General features: G+C 44.5%; 1 protein-coding gene across 1 annotated transcript in view; it reads left to right on the top strand.

The window, feature by feature from the left end:
- The first annotated feature begins 298 nt into the window (after positions 1–298).
- LOC307023303 (uncharacterized protein) overlaps positions 299–18,263 on the top strand; it is a 31,765-nt gene continuing 13,800 nt past the window's right edge. Inside the window, exon 1 of the mRNA XM_079656490.1 lies at positions 299–661. Within this exon, the coding sequence (XP_079512616.1) occupies positions 484–661 (178 nt within the window). The 5' untranslated portion in view covers positions 299–483. The remainder of the gene's footprint in view (positions 662–18,263) is intronic.

Raw genomic sequence — 18,263 nt, 5'->3', positions numbered from 1 at the left:
TGAAGAAAGCAAAATTCCATGACTTGTCACTATCAGGGCTGTTAGGGAAAACATCAGGCAATATATATTGTAAGATTATAAAATTTCTAAAAGAAATTGATACATTTAAAATAATCCAGAGTTTTGGTTCTTTGTTTAGTTTTGTTTCTTTTGTTTATTGTTTTCTGCTTAGTCTCTTGTCCACACTCCAGTCCAGTTGGTGGCGGTAATTTACCTATAAATTGGTTTGCCAACCGCCAATAAACACGAAAGAAGAAGAAGTATCACGTCTTGGGCGCGCTCTCTTCTGACCATATTTGGAAGTACAGCTTCCTACAGGTTCAACCCTCAACCGACTGGCTGCGGCTGCAGCTGGACCCTTCTCTAGTGAGGGACGGAAGGATTGTATTTAAGAGAGGTGAGATGCAGCCACAGTCAAGTAAAAGCTTAACACATTGAATAACAGCAGAAGAAGAAGCGACATTATTCCTCTGCGTGTGAAAGATGTCCAGACTTCAGAGTCTAAAGCAGTATATCAACCAGCGGCTCACTGCGGCTGTCGAGGACATATTTGAGCACTTTGAAAGAACAATAACCGAGTATGAAGACGAGATGGACCTCCGACACCGGAAACTCTGCGAGTTGGTTTCAAGACCTGAAGTACATCTGCAGACAGAAGCAAGTAAGTTTCTGTCTCCTGTTGGAAACATGTCAAGTGATAATGCCCTCCGTGCTAAGCTAACGTTAGTATAATCCCCCCACACACAGCCTGTTAGCAGCTATGTCCGGCTTGAACCATATTACATAGCCTATTCTATCTGTGGTAAGATAACATTAGCTACACCCTCCAAACACAGCCTATAATGAGATAGCTTCTCCTTCCACATACAGCCTGTTAGCAGCTAGCTCATACCAGAAGCATGTTTACTACCAATGATATCCGTGCTAATTTACGTTAGCTAAACCCTCCACACATCCCGTTGGCAGCTAGCTTGTGATGGAAAAATGTTGACGGCTACTGCTGTCCGTGCTGAGCTAACGTTAGCTACATTCTCCATACACAGCTTTAGCTAAAGGGCAGTGGCGACCGGCCCATAGGGGCGCTAGGGGCGCCGCCCCCCCTCTTCCCACATGTTTGATTGTCATTAAAAATGAAAAATAAATTAAAAAAAATATTTCCAAAAAGTATATATTTTTTATTTTTATTTTTAAAGAACAAGGTAAATATTATATAGTTGGTATCAGTAAAATGTATAATCTACAATAAAATCTCGTTTAAAATTGTTTTACGATGTCTAAAGTTACTGATAGGTCACATGTTTCCTGCCTGGCCGCAGCGTGTATCATTACCCTCTCTCGTCCGGGCGGTAGAAAAGAGCCCTCAGCCAGAGCAGCTGCAGCCAACAAGCTGACTGTTGCTATCTGTAAACTATGCCGCCGAAACATAATTTCAGCCAATCAGCGTCGTCAGATCTGATGCTCAAAGGGCGCCCTTTCAGCGCCCTGGCCTGTGTGTCTGTGAGTTGTTTAGACTCGTATCCAAGGTGACGCTACAGTAGGGGATGGCTGCGTCTGCAGGTGTAGGCTCCGGTGCTAGTGGATCGCCGGAGCTGTAGATTAACATTTGCATGCTTATTGTAGTTGTAAGGGCAATGCCTGTGGCACCATGGAGCGTATGTGTGGGCTGGACCTGTATTTTACAGGAAAGGAGTGATCAGAGGGTCGAGTTGTCGATTCTTGTTCAGTTTTCATCTTCCTCACCCTGTCAGACTTTGAGTTGCGCGCGCTGCTAAAGAGACGCGCTACCATGGAAACCAAACAATGGTGTAGCTGTATTAAAGTCAGAGTAGAAACAGTCGTGATTAAATCTGATTTTGTCAGAAATCGGGAGTCTCCCGCGGAAATCGGGAGGGTTGGCAAGTATGACACACACACACGCACACGCACACACACACACAGTTCGTATTTAGTCTCCTGATTTTAAATGCCCTAGTATGTTTTTGTCACCATTTCCATAGCCCCACCAAAGATATTTTCCACCAGCCGCCACTGCTAAAGGGGATCACTATCTGAGTTTAAAGAACAGACCAACATGAACCCAAATTCATTTATAAAGAGCTAGTAGACGTTGTACATTATTATGTGTAACCCTCTGGAGTCTAAGGGTATTTTCTAGATTTTGAGATGGCCCCTTAAATCAACTTTTAAATGTATTAGTTATAACATGGCAACACAACGACGCTGAAGTTGGCTTCTGATTCAGAGCATCCGATTTGGCAGTTAAAGGCCCAGATACACCGGCCCGAAATCGGCAGTAAATGGGAGTCGGACCGAACATGAGCGTGGGCTCGCCCTATTCGGAGTGGTGTGCGCCGCACCGTCGGGTCTTTTCTGCCGACCTGGTGCCTTTTCTTGCCGAATCGGCGTCGGGAACACCACCGAAAGTCGGACAAAGGGATAATACTGATTGGCTGTTCAGCTAGCGAATCAGTGCATGAGAAGCGTTAACGGAAGTGAGGGAGGTAAACAAATGATTTAAAATGGAATATGGAACACACACGGATGGCTATTTCACCTCATCGGTTTATAGAGCTCCTGTTCGTTCATGTTTTCAATGGACGAGAGTGAAAATGGAAAGAAAAACGCTATTTGTTGTTTGTTTATATCACAGTCTGTTCTTCTTCTCTGTCTTCTGGTTGTTCCGGTTGTTGCCTCTTTTGAATGATGAATACACACTACCGCCGCCTGCTGGTAAGGAGAGTTATTGCCACTCACGCATACGCAGTTCATACGTGCTCGACTCGGATTTGCGGTGTGTTCCAGTGCGCGAAGTCGGCAAATACGCAGGAGAGTCCGGCGACGCAACGGTCGGTGTCGGCGACTTCTCAGGTGACTGGCCGGTGTATCTGGGCCTTAAGGGGAAAGTTAAGGGACATTTAATTTACAGTGCTGAGCGAACAATCCTCCGTGTTTTAACCTCTTAAATCGCTGCCTAGCCGATTTATTTGGACTGGATTATCCCAGAGAGTCTAAAGATTATTTATAACCCAGTTTGAGATTTGTGAAACCTTTATTCTATTTGTAAAAATACAAACAAGAGAGATTTCAGTGCTTTTTTCGCATCCTGACCACATTAGACCAGGTCCTGATCTAAAACCACTAGACCTAGACTCATCAAATCTGGACTGGATTATCCCAGAGAGTCTAAAGATTCTTTATAACACCGTTTCAGATTTGTGAAACCTTTATTCTATTTGTGAAAATACAAACAATGGAGATTTTGCAGCTTTTTTAAAAATCTAGACCACATTAGACCAGGTCCTGATCTAAAACCACTATACCTAGACTCATCAATTCTGGACTGGATTATCCCAGAGAGTCTAAAGATTCTTTATAACACAGTTTCAGATTTGTGAAACCTTTATTCTATTTGTGAAAATACAAACAAGGGAGATTTCAGTGCTTTTTTCACATCCTGACCACATTAGACCAGGTCCTGATCTAAAACCACTTGACCTAGACTCATCAAATCTGGACTGGATTATCCCAGAGGGTCTAAAGATTCTTTATAACACCGTTTCAGAATTGTGAAACCTTTATTCTATTTGTGAAAATACAAAAAGGGAGATTTTGATGCTTTTAAAAAAAATCTAGACCACATTAGACCAGGTCCTGATCTAAAACCACGATACCTTCAACCTCCAGACAGGGAAGATAGACAAACTAACATCTCTGTTAACCACCTTTTGCTTTTTCACTGTCTCCATCCCCACCGACTCATAACGCTGGCAATGTCCTTGATCTCATATTCTCGAGGAACTGCACTACTTCTAACCTCTCTGTAAACCCGCTCCACACATCCGATCAATTCTTCATTTCATTCTCTCTACCCCTTTCCAAACATAACAAACTAATCTCTTCTCATCCTGCACCTGTCCGCCGTAACCTTCGTTCCCTCTCCCCCTCTACCTTTGCCTCATCGGTGCTCTAAGCCGTCCCTTCCTCTGACTCGTTCCAACTCCTGCCTCCAAACTCTGCTGCAGAAACTCTCCTCTCTACTCTCTCTGGACTCTCTCTGTCCTCTCACATCTCGGCAGGCTTGTCAGTACCCTCCGGCTCCCTGGCTAAATGACACACTGCGTGCTAAAAGAATCATCCTTCGGGCAGCAGAGCGAAAATGGTGGAAATCCAAACGCCATGACGGCCTCCTAACCTATCAGCCTCTCCTCTCCTCTTTCTCTGCTTCGATCTCTCAGGCAAAAAGCACTTTATTTCAAGATAAGATCCAATCTTCCTATTCCAATCCCAAAAAACTATTTTCAATCTTTTCCACCCTCTTGGAACCCCCCAAAGCCCCTTCCCCCTCCTCCCTTCTGTCAAGCGACTATGTTAACTACTTTGAAAAAAAGGTTGATGATATTCGCTCTTCTTTTTCTGACTCACCTTTACTCACCGCTGGGTCACCAGACCCTCCTTTCACCCACACACTAACCTCCTTTACCCCTCTCTCTCCAAGTGAGGTTCTTACCCTCATTCCCTCTGCCCGTCCTACCAGCTGTCCTCTGGACCCTATCCCCTCAAACCTCCTTCAGACTATCGCTCCTGATATTCTACCGTTTCTCACCCATTTCATCAACACTTCTCTAACTTCTGGTCATTTTCCAAACAGTTTCAAGGAGGCAAGGGTAAACCCTTTCCTAAAGAAACCCACTCTCAACCCGTCTGATGTTATAAACTACAGGCCTGTCTCTCGCCTCCCGTTCCTGTCTAAAACACTTGAACGCGCTGTCTTTAAACAACTCTCCTGTTATCTCCATCAGAACAACCTTCTGGATCCGCACCAGTCTGGTTTCAAGGCAGGTCACTCTACAGAAACTGCCCTCCTTGCTGTCACTGAGGAACTGCACACGGCTAAAGCAGCCTCCCTCTCCTCTGTCATCATCCTTCTGGACCTGTCTGCTGCATTCAATACAGTGAATCATCAGATCCTCCTTCACACTCTCCAAGAAATTGGAGTTTCAGGCACTGCACTTTCCCTCCTCACCTCATACCTCAAAGACCGCACATACAGGGTAACTTGGAGAGGGTCCGAGTCCGACCCTTGTCAATTAACTACAGGGGTCCCTCAGGGCTCCGTTCTTGGTCCCCTCCTCTTCTCCTTGTACACAAACTCGCTCGGATCTGTCATTAGCCCGCATGGTTTTTCATACCACTCCTACGCTGACAACACCCAACTAATTCTGTCCTTTCCCCGCTCAGAGACCCAGGTCGTCGCACGCATCTCTGCTTGTCTAGCAGACATCTCTCAGTGGATGTCTTCTCATCACCTCAAACTCAACCTTGACAAGACTGAACTGCTTTTCCTTCCGGGAAAAGATTGTCCCACTCTTGACCTAACAATCAACATCGGCACCTCTGTTGTTTCCCCGACTCAGACTGCAAGGAATCTGGGTGTGACTAGGCCTGTCACGATAATTAATTGTGTTGGACGATACATTTTTCTGGAAATTATTGCGATAAACGATAAAATTGTCGGCACCGTTTTAAGACCATTTTAGACATAATGATAATATATAATAATAATTAAATTACATCCTTTCAAACATAACTTTTTATTGAACATTCAACATTGCAAATGAAATGAAATAAAACAAATTAATTAAATTACAATAAATTAATTAAATCACACACAACCAAAACAATAAATTAAATAGTCAGGCTGGAAAACAGAGCTCTCTCTCTCTCATATATATATAAATATATATATATATATATATATATATATATATATATATATATATATATATATATATAAATAAATATGAGCACACATTATCTCACAAGCAAAAAAAAACTCCTTAAAACAACAGTCAAGTGTACAGTCCACTGTCAAAGACCCAGATGCCTCAACAGGCCATATCCAAATCTGTTTCTCTAAGTTTTCGAGCAAGGAACACCAACATGTTTGCATTGTTGGGCGGGGGCTCTCCATCTCCAGCTGCCGTGTTTGCTCCCAGATGGAAAAACGGAATGAGGTGATTGTGTTTTAGGTGGTTTAAAATGCGTGGTATTGCCTGCTTTTGTCGCTACCTTTTTTAAACCAATGCGACACACCGCCCGGCTCATTCAAGTCCGTAGGTTCGCCACATTGATTTGGTTTGAATCCAAAGTACTGCCACACCGGAGAATCGAGATGTGTCGTTAGGTTTTGTAACCAATTCCATTTCACTTTAAATTCCCCGCGAGTAAGTCACACGTTGTCTCCCGCTTGTCGCTATATTATTAATTTGGCTGCTGCACGTGCACGCGGAGTGTCATGACCTGGCTGTGTGTCAGCCCCGCCCCTCACAGCGCGCCTGGCAGCCACAGCGCTCCAGGCTAAAATGCTGGTCACATCTTTATGTAAACTGCAATTTATCGAGCTCAGAAAAGTTATCGAGTCCATTTTTATTCATCGTACGATAAGTCAATTTATCGATTATCGCGACAGGCCTAGGTGTGACCCTAGATAACAAACTGTCCTTCACTGCAAACATTGCTGCTACAACCCGCTGCTGCAGATACACTCTTTACAACATCAGGAGGATAAGTCCCCAGCTGACCCAGAAAACAGCGCAGGTTCTGGTCCAGGCTCTCGTCATCTCACGCCTAGACTACTGCAACTCCCTCCTGGCTGGTCTACCTGCATGTGCCATCCGACCTCTGCAGCTCATCCAGAATGCAGCGGCTCGTCTGGTCTTCAACTTTCCAAAGTTTTCCCACACCACGCCGCTCCTCCGCTCCCTTCACTGGCTTCCAGTAACTGCTAGAATCCACTTCAAGACACTGGTACTTGCGTACCATACTGCGAATGGATCTGGCCCTTCCTACATCAAGGACATGGTTAAACCGTACACCCCAGCACGTGCACTCCGCTCTGCATCAGCCAAACAGCTCGCTGCACCCGCACTGCGAGGGGGACCCAAGTTCCCATCTGCAAAAACACGTGGGTTTGCTATCCTGGCTCCAAAATGGTGGAATGAGCTCCCCATTGAAATCAGGACAGCAGAAAGCTTACACATCTTCCGGCGCATACTGAAAACTCATCTCTTTTGACTCCACTTCGAGCGATAGAATTACTAACAAAGCACTTATATACTAACAAAGGACTGGCTTATCTAAAGCCAGTTGAGTAGCACTTGAAATGTTTTAGCTCTATGAAACCTGATGTACTTATATGATTCTGTTTTCTTCAAGGTTGTATCTTCCGGGTCGAATGTACTTATTGTAAGTCGCTTTGGATAAAAGTGTCAGCTAAATGTAATGTAATGTCTCCTTTTTATTGCGAGATGCAGGGTGTACAGGAGGTTGTCCACTGTGCAAGTGTTTGTCATTGACACAGTTTGCTGTCCAATTGTTCCCTCTCCCCAATGTGGACAGCATCCCTTTTGCTTTTCCCTTGCATCTGTTTCAGACAGTTTATACTTTTTTCTCTGAGCAGTTGGAGTAGGGTGGCTGAAGTACTTCGACTTTCTTTTCTGCGTTTTACTTCGCTTCCTCCATGTCTCCTCTTGTGACAGAGGAAGTGTCTCTGGTCCCTCGGATTGTCTTTTGTCTTCAGCGTATGTTTTTGAAGGATGCACCTGTTTTTTCATTATTGCAACGCCCTTGCGTCTTCCAACCAAAAACTCTTGCTGTAGCTGGAGAAAGTCTCCTGCTCTTCTGTGCAATTTTGATGAAAGGATCACTTTTGTTGTTGTGCGGAACCAGTTCGCTACAACAGCATTACTGTCACAGGTTTTGCCAAGATCTTTAAGCATCAGACCTGTCCAAAGCTCCGTTTGCGTCATCCTCCTTCCCTGCTTCCTCCTGTGCTTGTGTGACCACCTCTTTGATAGGAGCAAAGAAAGGGGATGATTTTGTGAGAGATCTGTGCATGTCTTCAAAATCAGGTGTGTGGTCTTCTGACTTCTGTGTCCGTATGGCCTCCTGCAGTGCTGAGAGATGTTTCTTGCACCCATTAGTTTCAGTCTTTGATGAAAAAACATGTACCATACACCTTGAAATTGACAATACCTGGCCAAATACAGTAGCATTTTGAAGGAGGGCAACACAGTACAACAAAAATAGTTTTGTCTCCTTTCTGCACTGAACCATGGACAACTTCATACTGATCAACTTCAGCATGTGAGCAGCACAGAGGGGTATTACTGTCATCTGCACTGACCGCCGCCCTTGGAATTAAGATAAGGTTTTAAGGTATAAGGTTTTATAGAATAAAGGTTTCACAAATCTGAAACTGTGTTATAAAGAATGTTTAGACCCTCTGGGATAATCCAGTCCAGATTTGATGAGTGTAGGTCTAGTGGTTTTAGATCAGGACCTGGCTAGTGGTCTAGATTAAAAAGAAAAGCTGCAAAATCTCCATTGTTTGTATTTTCACAAATAAAATAAAGGTTTCACAAATCTGAAACTGTGTTATAAGGAATCTTTAGACTCTCTGGGATAATCCAGTCCAGATTTGATGAGTCTAGGTCTAGTGGTTTTAGATCAGGACCTGGTCTAATGTGGTTAGGATGCGAAAAAAGCACTGAAATCTCCCTTTTTTGTATTTTCACAAATAGAATAAAGGTTTCACAAATCTCAAACTGGGTTATAAATAATCTTTAGACTCTCTGGGATAATCCAGTCCAAATAAATCGGCTATGCAGCAATTTAAGAGGTTCAAACACGGAGGATTGTTCGCTCAGCGCTGTAAATTAAATGTCCCTTAACTTTCCCCTTAACGGCCGAATCGGATGCTCTGAAGCCAACTTCAGCGTCGTGGCACCACATGTGTTACATATCAAAATGTTCAGGACAGTCTCTGGTCTTGCTAGAAATGCAAGTTACTCACCTTAGAGCACTGTGTGACGAGATAATTAGCTCTAAAGCTTAAAGAGCATCTTGCAGGTTTTTTTTTTCCTACATTTATGCTTAAACTTGCTTGAAAATTACAATAAAAAAAAAAAGTGAATGTAGGATTTGATATGTTTTACGAGACATAAGGGCTGGAATTCAGAGGGAAAGGAGCAATTTTGAGTTCTGCTCTTAAAAACGGCTTTTTTTAAGGTCATGTGTCATATTACATAACAAAGGGTAAACATCTCCGCTCTCTGACCGCGGGTATAGTTAGTAGTTGCATTGAGTTGAGCGGTTGTGTTTTAGTGAGCTGGTATTTTTTGGTAGTTTTACATTGTATTTCACCATTTGTAATCATGGTGTAGTATTAGCCGCTTTCACACCGCAGGACTTGCCGTACTTTAGTGCCGGCACTCTAGTGCCAATCGCATTCACACTGCAGTACTTTCCCTGAGGCAAGATTACACTGACGTCACTTCGTCTTCTTCTTCTCTGGGTTTACTGGCAGGCAGCAAAACCACTTCACGGCGAGTACAAAGAAAGATGAGAGAAGAAGAACTACGCAGGGGATGGGGTATAAAGCCCACCCGCTGTACGAGATATATATATATAGGTAGGTAGGTAGGCTCAGCAGACAGACCGTAGTGCAAACATAAAGTGTCACATGATTATCTACTAAATAGTGAATTCAGCATCAACTTCACCAAGATGAAGTTCATATCTTCCTAAGATACGTGTTACTTTATCAGGGTGTCCGCGGGGTCTTAAAAAGTATTAAAAGTTGATAAATCAATTTAGCGAAAATTAAGGCTATTAAAAAGTATTAAACGGCATTTTCCAAGGTATTAAGAAGGTTCACAGCAACGACAACATGAAACACCCTTTAATTTACTGAAACGACATGTCGGGAACCCCCCCAAGGCGGCCCCATGCATAGCGCGCCGTAAAATGCTGCTTATTATTTTAAGTTTCGTTGCCTTGCTCCGCTCTGTGTGGGGGGGGGGGGAAACTAAACGGCTACGGTAACGGGTCCCAAGTTGCGTAGACCGGCATACGCAACGCTCTGGGGGTCCAAAGGCTCCGTGTGTAAGCCCTATATGATCATCTTCTGATAACGATGAAATAGCCCGCCTCCCTCTCCCAACGTCTCCTGCTGCTGCTGGGCTGTCAGAAGAGGGGGAGGAAAAGAGAGGCAGTCACCGTTTATTAAATATTATTATATTATTATACAGAGAACAGAGTCGTTATGAATTTGTTTTAAAGCTCAATAAATAACAAAGAAGACCTCTGACCGGCACTTTTCAAATTTTGTACGGAAGATTTCAACTTTAACGGACATGTTGACCGGGGAAAAAAAATTGTATGGAAACTCTGCCGCACGGTTCCCTCGTTCCTTGGAAGAGGCGGTGAGGTGGGTGTTTTTCATCTGCTGGTGGACTACCTGAGAGATACAGCAGGAGAACACGCCGTCCACCGCGGAGAATAAACAGAAGGGCAACCATGGCAACCATGCTCCGGGGTCTTCTTCGCTGCTTTTGGTGTATTTCGGGCGGCAGCAGCACCACTTACAGGCCTGACATATGTACTACATCGTTTCCAGCATTTCCAGCGGTCTAGTATGAACGGACACGTTAATTAATCGAATGCGTGTGAACGGAAGCCTTTTTGGCGCTTGCGTATGCGTTTTACCGTATGCGTCCTCTTGGGGCCGGGGTCTAAGCCAAACTATATCCGGTCACAGAGATCTGCTATTTTAAAGTAAAGTCAACATATAGACCCTAAATATAGTCTATATTAAGAACGAGAAAAGTCTTAACATATATATCCTTTTTTGTAAACATATGACAAATGTGTGAGGGTGATGACGTCAGAGCATCGTCCTATGTGCCAGGGCTTAGCCCCGGAGAGCCCCAGCCCAATTTAACCCCTGGGTATTTGTGAGGGAGCTCCTATATGGCATTACCCCGCTGAAGCTCACCAAAGTTGAACATATTTCATAGTTCAAAGTTTTGTCAATTGTTTTGTTTATTGGTCAAATACTGGTTTCTAATGGTTTCTGAGGAGTTTTACTGGAATGAAAGAGCACAGAGTCTACAGAAGCAAAAAAGCAGCATACTGCATTAAACCTGACCTTCACAGAGAGGTTGAAGTTCATGTGGAAAGGAGGCTTCAGTAGTCTGTCTGCACTCGGTTTAGTTTTGCTATCTTACAATCAAAATAGTAAATGTTAGGTAAAGTGTGTCGCCAATGTAACCGGTTAGAACTCAAAGTTGCGATGAGGTCTTAAAATGTATGGAAAGGGTCTTAAAAAAGGTCTTAAAAGGTATTAAATTTGACTTCAAGATTCCTGCATATACCCTGTTTATGTCCCTACTAGAATCTGAGCTCAAATGACTCAAACCAACAAAATGTCCAAGCAAAGAATCATTTGCACCATGAGGCTGGGTTATAAGGGTCATTTACAAATAAAATACCCCATTATAACAATGGACTTGATCTATATGTATTTATTATATATTACCCCCTCAGGCTGATTTTGGAAAAGGACATTAACTGTTGTTTGGTGTTTTTCCCTTATTTATCTAAAACAAATGACATGATAAATTACTTGTGTTTCTGCCCCTGCGATTGCTGCACAAGGTTGCAACATTGTAGATAAATTCAACCACCGACACCTGTCTGCTCTCACATTCTTCTATTCTGCAAATTTGGGGTGGGACACAATAAATAAAAGCTTCGCCAGTTTTTTTGTTTAATTGCACAGTCAAGACATAACAATAACGGCATCACGCCGCTCAAGTAGCTTTTGCGAACATCGCTCAAAACATTTGGAGTTGGGAACTGCTTTCTGTAGAAGCTGCTGCATCCCGTCTTCAGAGTAAATTGCCAGAAGCGCCGACACTTCCTCATCATTCCACCGGTGTTGTAGTACGTGTGGTCATAACTGCTTTAAAGTACAAAAAAACTACTCGCTCAGGTGTGGATGTGGTTTTGTAGCGAGTAAAAAAAATGGCTGCCTAACAAAAATAATTCAGAGTCTAACGGGGCGTGGTTTGCAAGCATTTATGTATTAACTCTGACCATAGAACACATACAGATAATACAAAACACACACACACAAAATACTTAGGATATAAACCCAGAAATATGTAAGTACAAAATGTACAGGAGCTGTAAACAATTACATGTACTTGCATTCACTTTGCTCAAAGAGCTTATGCCAAATTAAAATAGCGACCGCCATAACACACACGCACACACAGCAACCACGAGACAGTCTCCTACGCAGATTTGAAGACTATAAACAACGTCCAAACACCACTTCACAAACTAGGACATTGTGACATAACACTACCGTGGATATTTATAACACTTGTGACAATATGTATACAAAACTGACCTGCAAAACAGGAGAGATGATGAACAACAAAATCCTTAGCTGCTCGTTTGGCGGGTCTTGCCAGAATGGCAAGCCAACGGCAGCACCGTCTCCACATCAGTCCGTTTACGGCAGGCGCAAATCACAACAAACCCCCTTTACGGCAGTTAAACAGGTTTCTAAAATGATATTAAATATAAACATAACATTGTGATCACACACTTTGTGTGGGTCACACACTCCCCGACAAAGAAAAATGGCTCCCGACCTTAACCATCAACCTCTTAACTTATGCCCCTTCTCTTTGAACTTGAAAACACTTATACACACTCTCACAAGGGCACTTCTTTAAATGTACAGGTGAATACAATATTAATGAGAGTGGTTGTAACAGTCTTTCCTTCTCAATATGCATGTATGGTAGCATTACAGTGTAAGGCAGTGTCTGGTGTGTAGTGTAAGGCAGTGTCTGGTGTGTAGTGCAATGTGGCATAGGAACGGGCTGCATTCCCCAGAATGGCAGGGCTTGTACAGTATAGAGTCCCGCTGGGTCTGTAGGCCCACATGATCTGGAGGATGGCTGACCAAGGGAGTCATATGTCAGCGTTTGAGGAGATCTCCTGTCCCGTGTGGATTTCCTCACTGGCTCATCCTGAGGTGTCACAGGTCGGTCATAGCCATAGGGTACTTGTACTCATGCTCTTCCGGTGCTTCAGAATCCACAGGCAGGTCTTCCTCATCAGTCCGTTCTTCTGGTTGTTCTCTCTCAGGTGTAACAACCTCATGTTGTTCTGGTGTATGATATCTCGATGGCACTCTATATCCATGTGGTGCAGGTACCCTTTTCGGACCGTCTGTGTTTTGCTGAGATCCAGACCTATTTTCAATATTCTGTGAGTGAAGTCCAGCTTGTGGGGATACTCTTAGCCAGTATCGTACTTTAGGTGCCTCATCATCAGAGCTTTCTGAGTCACTGCTTTGTGATGTCTCTCTCTGTCGTTGTTTCTCAACATGATGACTCTTGCTCTTCCCTCTAGGTGGTAGCGGATTTCCTGCTGGTTCAGGCAAGTTTACAGGTAAGTCATTGACAACGTGTAGGAGATTTCGATGGAGGGTACGGATCTTATCACCACCTGTATCAGGGCACACTTTGTACACAGGAATTTCACCAACTTGTTTTTTGACGACATACACAGTTTGTTCCCAGTAGGACCTCAATTTTCCAGGTCCACCTCTCTCACTCATGTTGCGGACTAGGACTCTATCACCAGGTTGGAGCACAACTCCCTTGATGTGACAGTCGTAGTACTTCTTTTTTCTTGCACTGGAGTGTTGACTGTTTTCAGATGTAATCCGGTAAGCCTCTTTCATTCTCAGAGCCCATTTCTTAGCATAGCCCTGTGTTGTTTCAGTCTGACCTTTGGCTGACAGACCAAACATTAAATCTACTGGGAGACAAGGGTGCCGTCCAAACATGAGGTAGTGGGGTGAGAAGCCTGTTGCCTCATGCCTGGTGCAGTTGTATGCATGTACCACCAGGGATAAGTGGTCTTTCCAGTTGCTCTTTTCTTTTTCTCCCAGGGTCCTCAACATCTGGAGCAGTGTTCTATTGAACCTCTCAGCTGGGTTTCCTTGGGGGTGGTATGGCGTTGTCCTCGAATGAGCAACTCCAGCCAGATGCCTCAGGGTCTTGAACAGGTCATTTTCGAACTCTCTGCCTTGGTCGTGGTGTAACCTGGCCGGGTAGCCGAATCTTGGAATGGAGTCATTATAGATTTTTTCAGCAGCTGTTCTGCCAGATTTATTTTTTGTTGCATAGACTTGAGCAAATCTGGTAAAATGGTCAATAACTACTAAAATGTACTCATAGCCCCCTTTGCTAGTTTCCAGGTGCATATAGTCTATAGACACAAGCGGTGCAGATGAAGTGATGCTGCCCATTGGTGCTCTGACGTGTGTCACAGGTTTCTTTTGTCTGATACAGGGGCACTTTCTGGTTACATAGGTTTCAATGTCCTTTTTCATGAAAGGCCAGTAGAAACGGTCTCGAGCCAGGTGGATGACCCTTTCAGCCCCAACATGTCCCATGTCGTCATGGAGATGCTTTAGTACCAGGGGGTGGTATTGTGATGGTAAGACGAGCTGCTGCCACTGACTGGCTGTCCGGTACAACAGTTGATTTTCCATGTGCAGTTTTCCCCACTTGTGCATGAGCTTTCTGAGTGTACCACTGGCTCTCTTCCTGTCCTCATTGGTCTATACTGCCTTGGCCCCTTTAAGTTTGATAAGTTCACCGATTGCATGGTCCTTCCTTTGGGCATTGACGAGCGCACTGTGGTCAATGGTAAGGGGTGACACATTCACAGGTGACTTTGAGCATGAAGCCAGGTCCAATGCAGCAACATAAGCAACATCCTGCCTCTTTGGAGACTCACAACCATCCCATGTGGTTTTGATGGTTTCTCTTGTGAGTTCTCAGTACACTCTGACGTAGGTGTCAATGTCCAGAGGGAGACGAGAGAGCGTGTCTGCGTCTATGTTCACTCTTCCTGGCCTGTATTTGACATCAAACCTAAAGTCTGCTAGCTCACCTACCCATCGGTGGCCCACAGCATTCAGCTTGGCCGTACTCATCATGTATGTGAGGGGATTATTGTCTGTGTATACTGTGAAATGGGGTGCATAGAACAGGTAATCCCTACATTTCACACATATCGCCCACTTAAGAGCAAGAAACTCCAGTTTCCCTGAGTGCATGTTGTAATTCTTCTCAGCGGGAGACAGAGTTCTTGAACCATAGGCGATGACTCAATTGTCCATCCTGTCGTTGATACAACACAGCGCCGAGTCCCTGCTGAGAGGCGTCAGTGTGAAGCAAAAATGGCATTTCGAAATCCGGATAGGCCAACACAGGTGGGTTAGAAAGCGTGTCAATCAGCTGTTCAAGGATCCTTTGGTGATCATCAGTCCACAGGACAGGTGTCCTTGAGGGCAGCTGAGCTCCTTTTCCAACCTTATGTTTCCCCTGTGTCACGGTAGAGTTTCCTTTTTAATTTTGAACAGATCATAAACTGGTTTTGCAATGCTTGAGAAGTTTTGAATATAGGCTCTATAGTAGCTTAATAAACCCAGTAACTTCCGCACTTCTCCAACTGTGCTTGGCCTCTTCTCTTTCAGGGACATGATGGCATCAATGTATTTTGGGTCAATCCTGACACTGTCTGCAGAGACCAGCCTCCCAACATACCTGACCTCTTTCTGGAACAGCTCACACTTTGTTGGTCGAAGCTTGACACCATGGGACTGCAAGACTCTCAGGACTTGACGTACTCCCTCAACATGGTTTGTGAAAGAGTCGGAGTAGCACAGGATGTCATCGAGGTAAGGGATATAGCAGTTGTCACGCAGAGAGTCCAACATTTCCTCCATGCTGCGCTGAAAAGCAGCAGGGGTGTTGGAGAGTCCAAAAGGTATCCTCACCCACTCATACAGCCCCCAAGGGGTGATGAACGCCGTCATGTGTCTGGATCCTTCAGCAATGTAGCCCTGGTGGTAGGCCTTGCCTTGGTCTAAAATGCTGAACCAGCTTTGGCCTTTTAGGGTGTCGATGAGTTCCTGGATACGAGGCAATGGGTGACGGTCTGGTACTTTTTTTTTTGGTTTAACATTTTATAATCGATGCATAACCTTAGGGACCCATCCTTTTTCCTGACGCAGACTACAGGAGCTGAGTACGGAGATTTGGACTTAACTATCCACCCTTTTACAAGCAGGTCTTGGATGTACTCTTTAACCTCTTTATAAAGGGGCTTGGGCGCTGCACTGTATGTGCGCTGAACTGGGATGTTGTCCTTTAAGTTGATGGACATTTGCAGGCTGGGAATGCAGCCTATGTCCCCATCATCTTTAGCAGAGGCTGCCGATTCCTCGTGTAACATCTGTTCCACCTTCATCTGTTGCTCATCAGTCAGGTGGCTGACATCCACAGGTGGGTGCCACAGTGCAGAAGTGGGTTTTTGATGTGGAAGAACTGGCTATATTTGCCTGGCCTTGATTGTCCTTGCTGCTTGGGTTGTCTGTCTCTATCACTCTATCAATGGTTTCGATGTTCCCTAGAACAGTACAGCTGGGCAGAGTCACAGCACTTCTGGAATGGTTTGACACAGGCACCTTTACGAAAGGTCTCTCTGTCTGTTGGATCGCCATTAGTCCTTCTCCAACACTCAGCTGTGCCAGTGGTGTAGCTTCGGGATTGGGTTCGAAAAGCACAAGTGAGTCAGATTCACTAATATCTACTGGTACCCACCCTGCACTTAATATAAGCTACCTGGCCAGGATAAATAGTGACTTCTTTCCTGCCTATCTTTACTGCAGCATTCTGTTGTTCCTGTTTTTGCTCAGTCTTTATGAAACTCATCATAGCTTCTGCCATAGCACTGTCAATCTCCAAAGCACCAGTAAGCAAGTTGACAAGGATAGATATAACTTTGGGTCTACTTTCATGACTCCTAAAGAGTTCCTGGATGACATTAAAACCAACTATTGGTCTGTCTATTTTTATTCGACTCACTAGGAAAGGCACTCGAATAGATAAGTCTGGATCATCGTTTCCCTGCAGGTTTACTACGACTTCAATCCATCCTTCATAAGGTACTGCATCTCCTGTGACAGCCGTCACGTAGAGATCATCCTCCATGAGTTCACTGAGGGGTCTAATATCTTGTCCAGGTAAGTATCTATCTTTCCAAGCACTGTGTTATGCTCACATTGGCCCCAGAGTCTAAAAGAGCGGTTATGGCGTAACCGTTCATGCTACATCTCAATAGCGACTTTCGGCCAATTAGCGGAGCTATCTTTTTGATTTGGTGTTGTTCGTTATTTTTCTGCATGTTGATAGGTGTATGACCAGTGCTTTGTCTTGCTGCTGCAACCTCCTGGGGGTGGGACTTGTCCTTTGGGTCGGTCAGTGGTCGTCCCGTTGCCCTGACCGGTGCCCGTTTCCCGCCTGCTTCTGTCTTTTCAAGCAGCCTACAGCACGATGACCCTCCTCCCCACAGAAAAAAAGCAGTGGCTACAGTTTGGTTGAGCCTGAGCTATGCATTGTGGGCACCCATACGGTCTCCTGGTCTTCTTCTCTGGTCTGGTTTTGTCAGAGCAACACTGGTGGGTGGTTTGATGTCGCCCCTCAGGCACCTGGGTTGTTGTTGATAGCTGTTTCAGTGTTTCCATTGCCTGTGTTAAAGCCTCAACCTGAGCACTCAATCTCTGGATGACATTATCCTTACTTTTGATTTTAGTCTCTCCCACACTGCTGAGTATCTCTTCAGGTTCAGCGAGTATGTTGTGTGCTTGAGTTAACTTGCGGTTGGAACTGCGTCCCAGTCTGCGCTTTCTTTCACTTTCTTCCATCGTAGTCTTGATAACCTGCCTTAACAGAGCTTCATCAGACACAGTGGGGTCAGCAAGCAGTGGTTTCAGCTCCCGTCTGACATCCTCATGTCTCTCTCCCATGCCTTGATAGACTGCATTCAAAAACACAACCTGCAGTGTAGATGCATCATACTTAATAAGTGCATTTGCCTGCCTGGAGGTGAACATTATTTTTTGTTTCAGTCCTATCATGCGGTATAGGAATTGCTGTTGAGCTTCATTTTCATGCTGTCTAGCTAGCACACATCAATTCCTGGAAGAGCGCTGTGCTGCTCTTCTCGCCAAAGTGGGTCTGCAGGAAACTCTTCAGCTCGGTGACTGTAAGATCTTCCTTGTTTGTCAGCATGTCTTTAAAGTTTCCACCCTTTACTATGCGTAACACCGCTCTAATGATCTCGTCGTCAGTGTGTTGCACTGCAGCCTTCCTCAATCTGTTTACATAAGCTGTTAAAGCTAATGTCTGATGAAGTGTCAGTTATCTGCCCTCCATGAATCTTAAACTCCCTTCTATGCAGAAGGGAAAGATCTTTAAGGGAAATCATGCTCTCTCGGGTGGGATTAGAGAGTCCTTCTCTAAATGTAGGTGGTGAGTTAG

Source organism: Notothenia rossii, assembly GCF_949606895.1.
Source record: "Notothenia rossii genome assembly, chromosome: 10".
Lineage (NCBI taxonomy): Eukaryota > Metazoa > Chordata > Actinopteri > Perciformes > Nototheniidae > Notothenia > Notothenia rossii.
The sequence above is the reverse complement of the archived record's forward strand: the minus strand, read 5'-3'. Positions and strand labels throughout refer to the sequence as shown.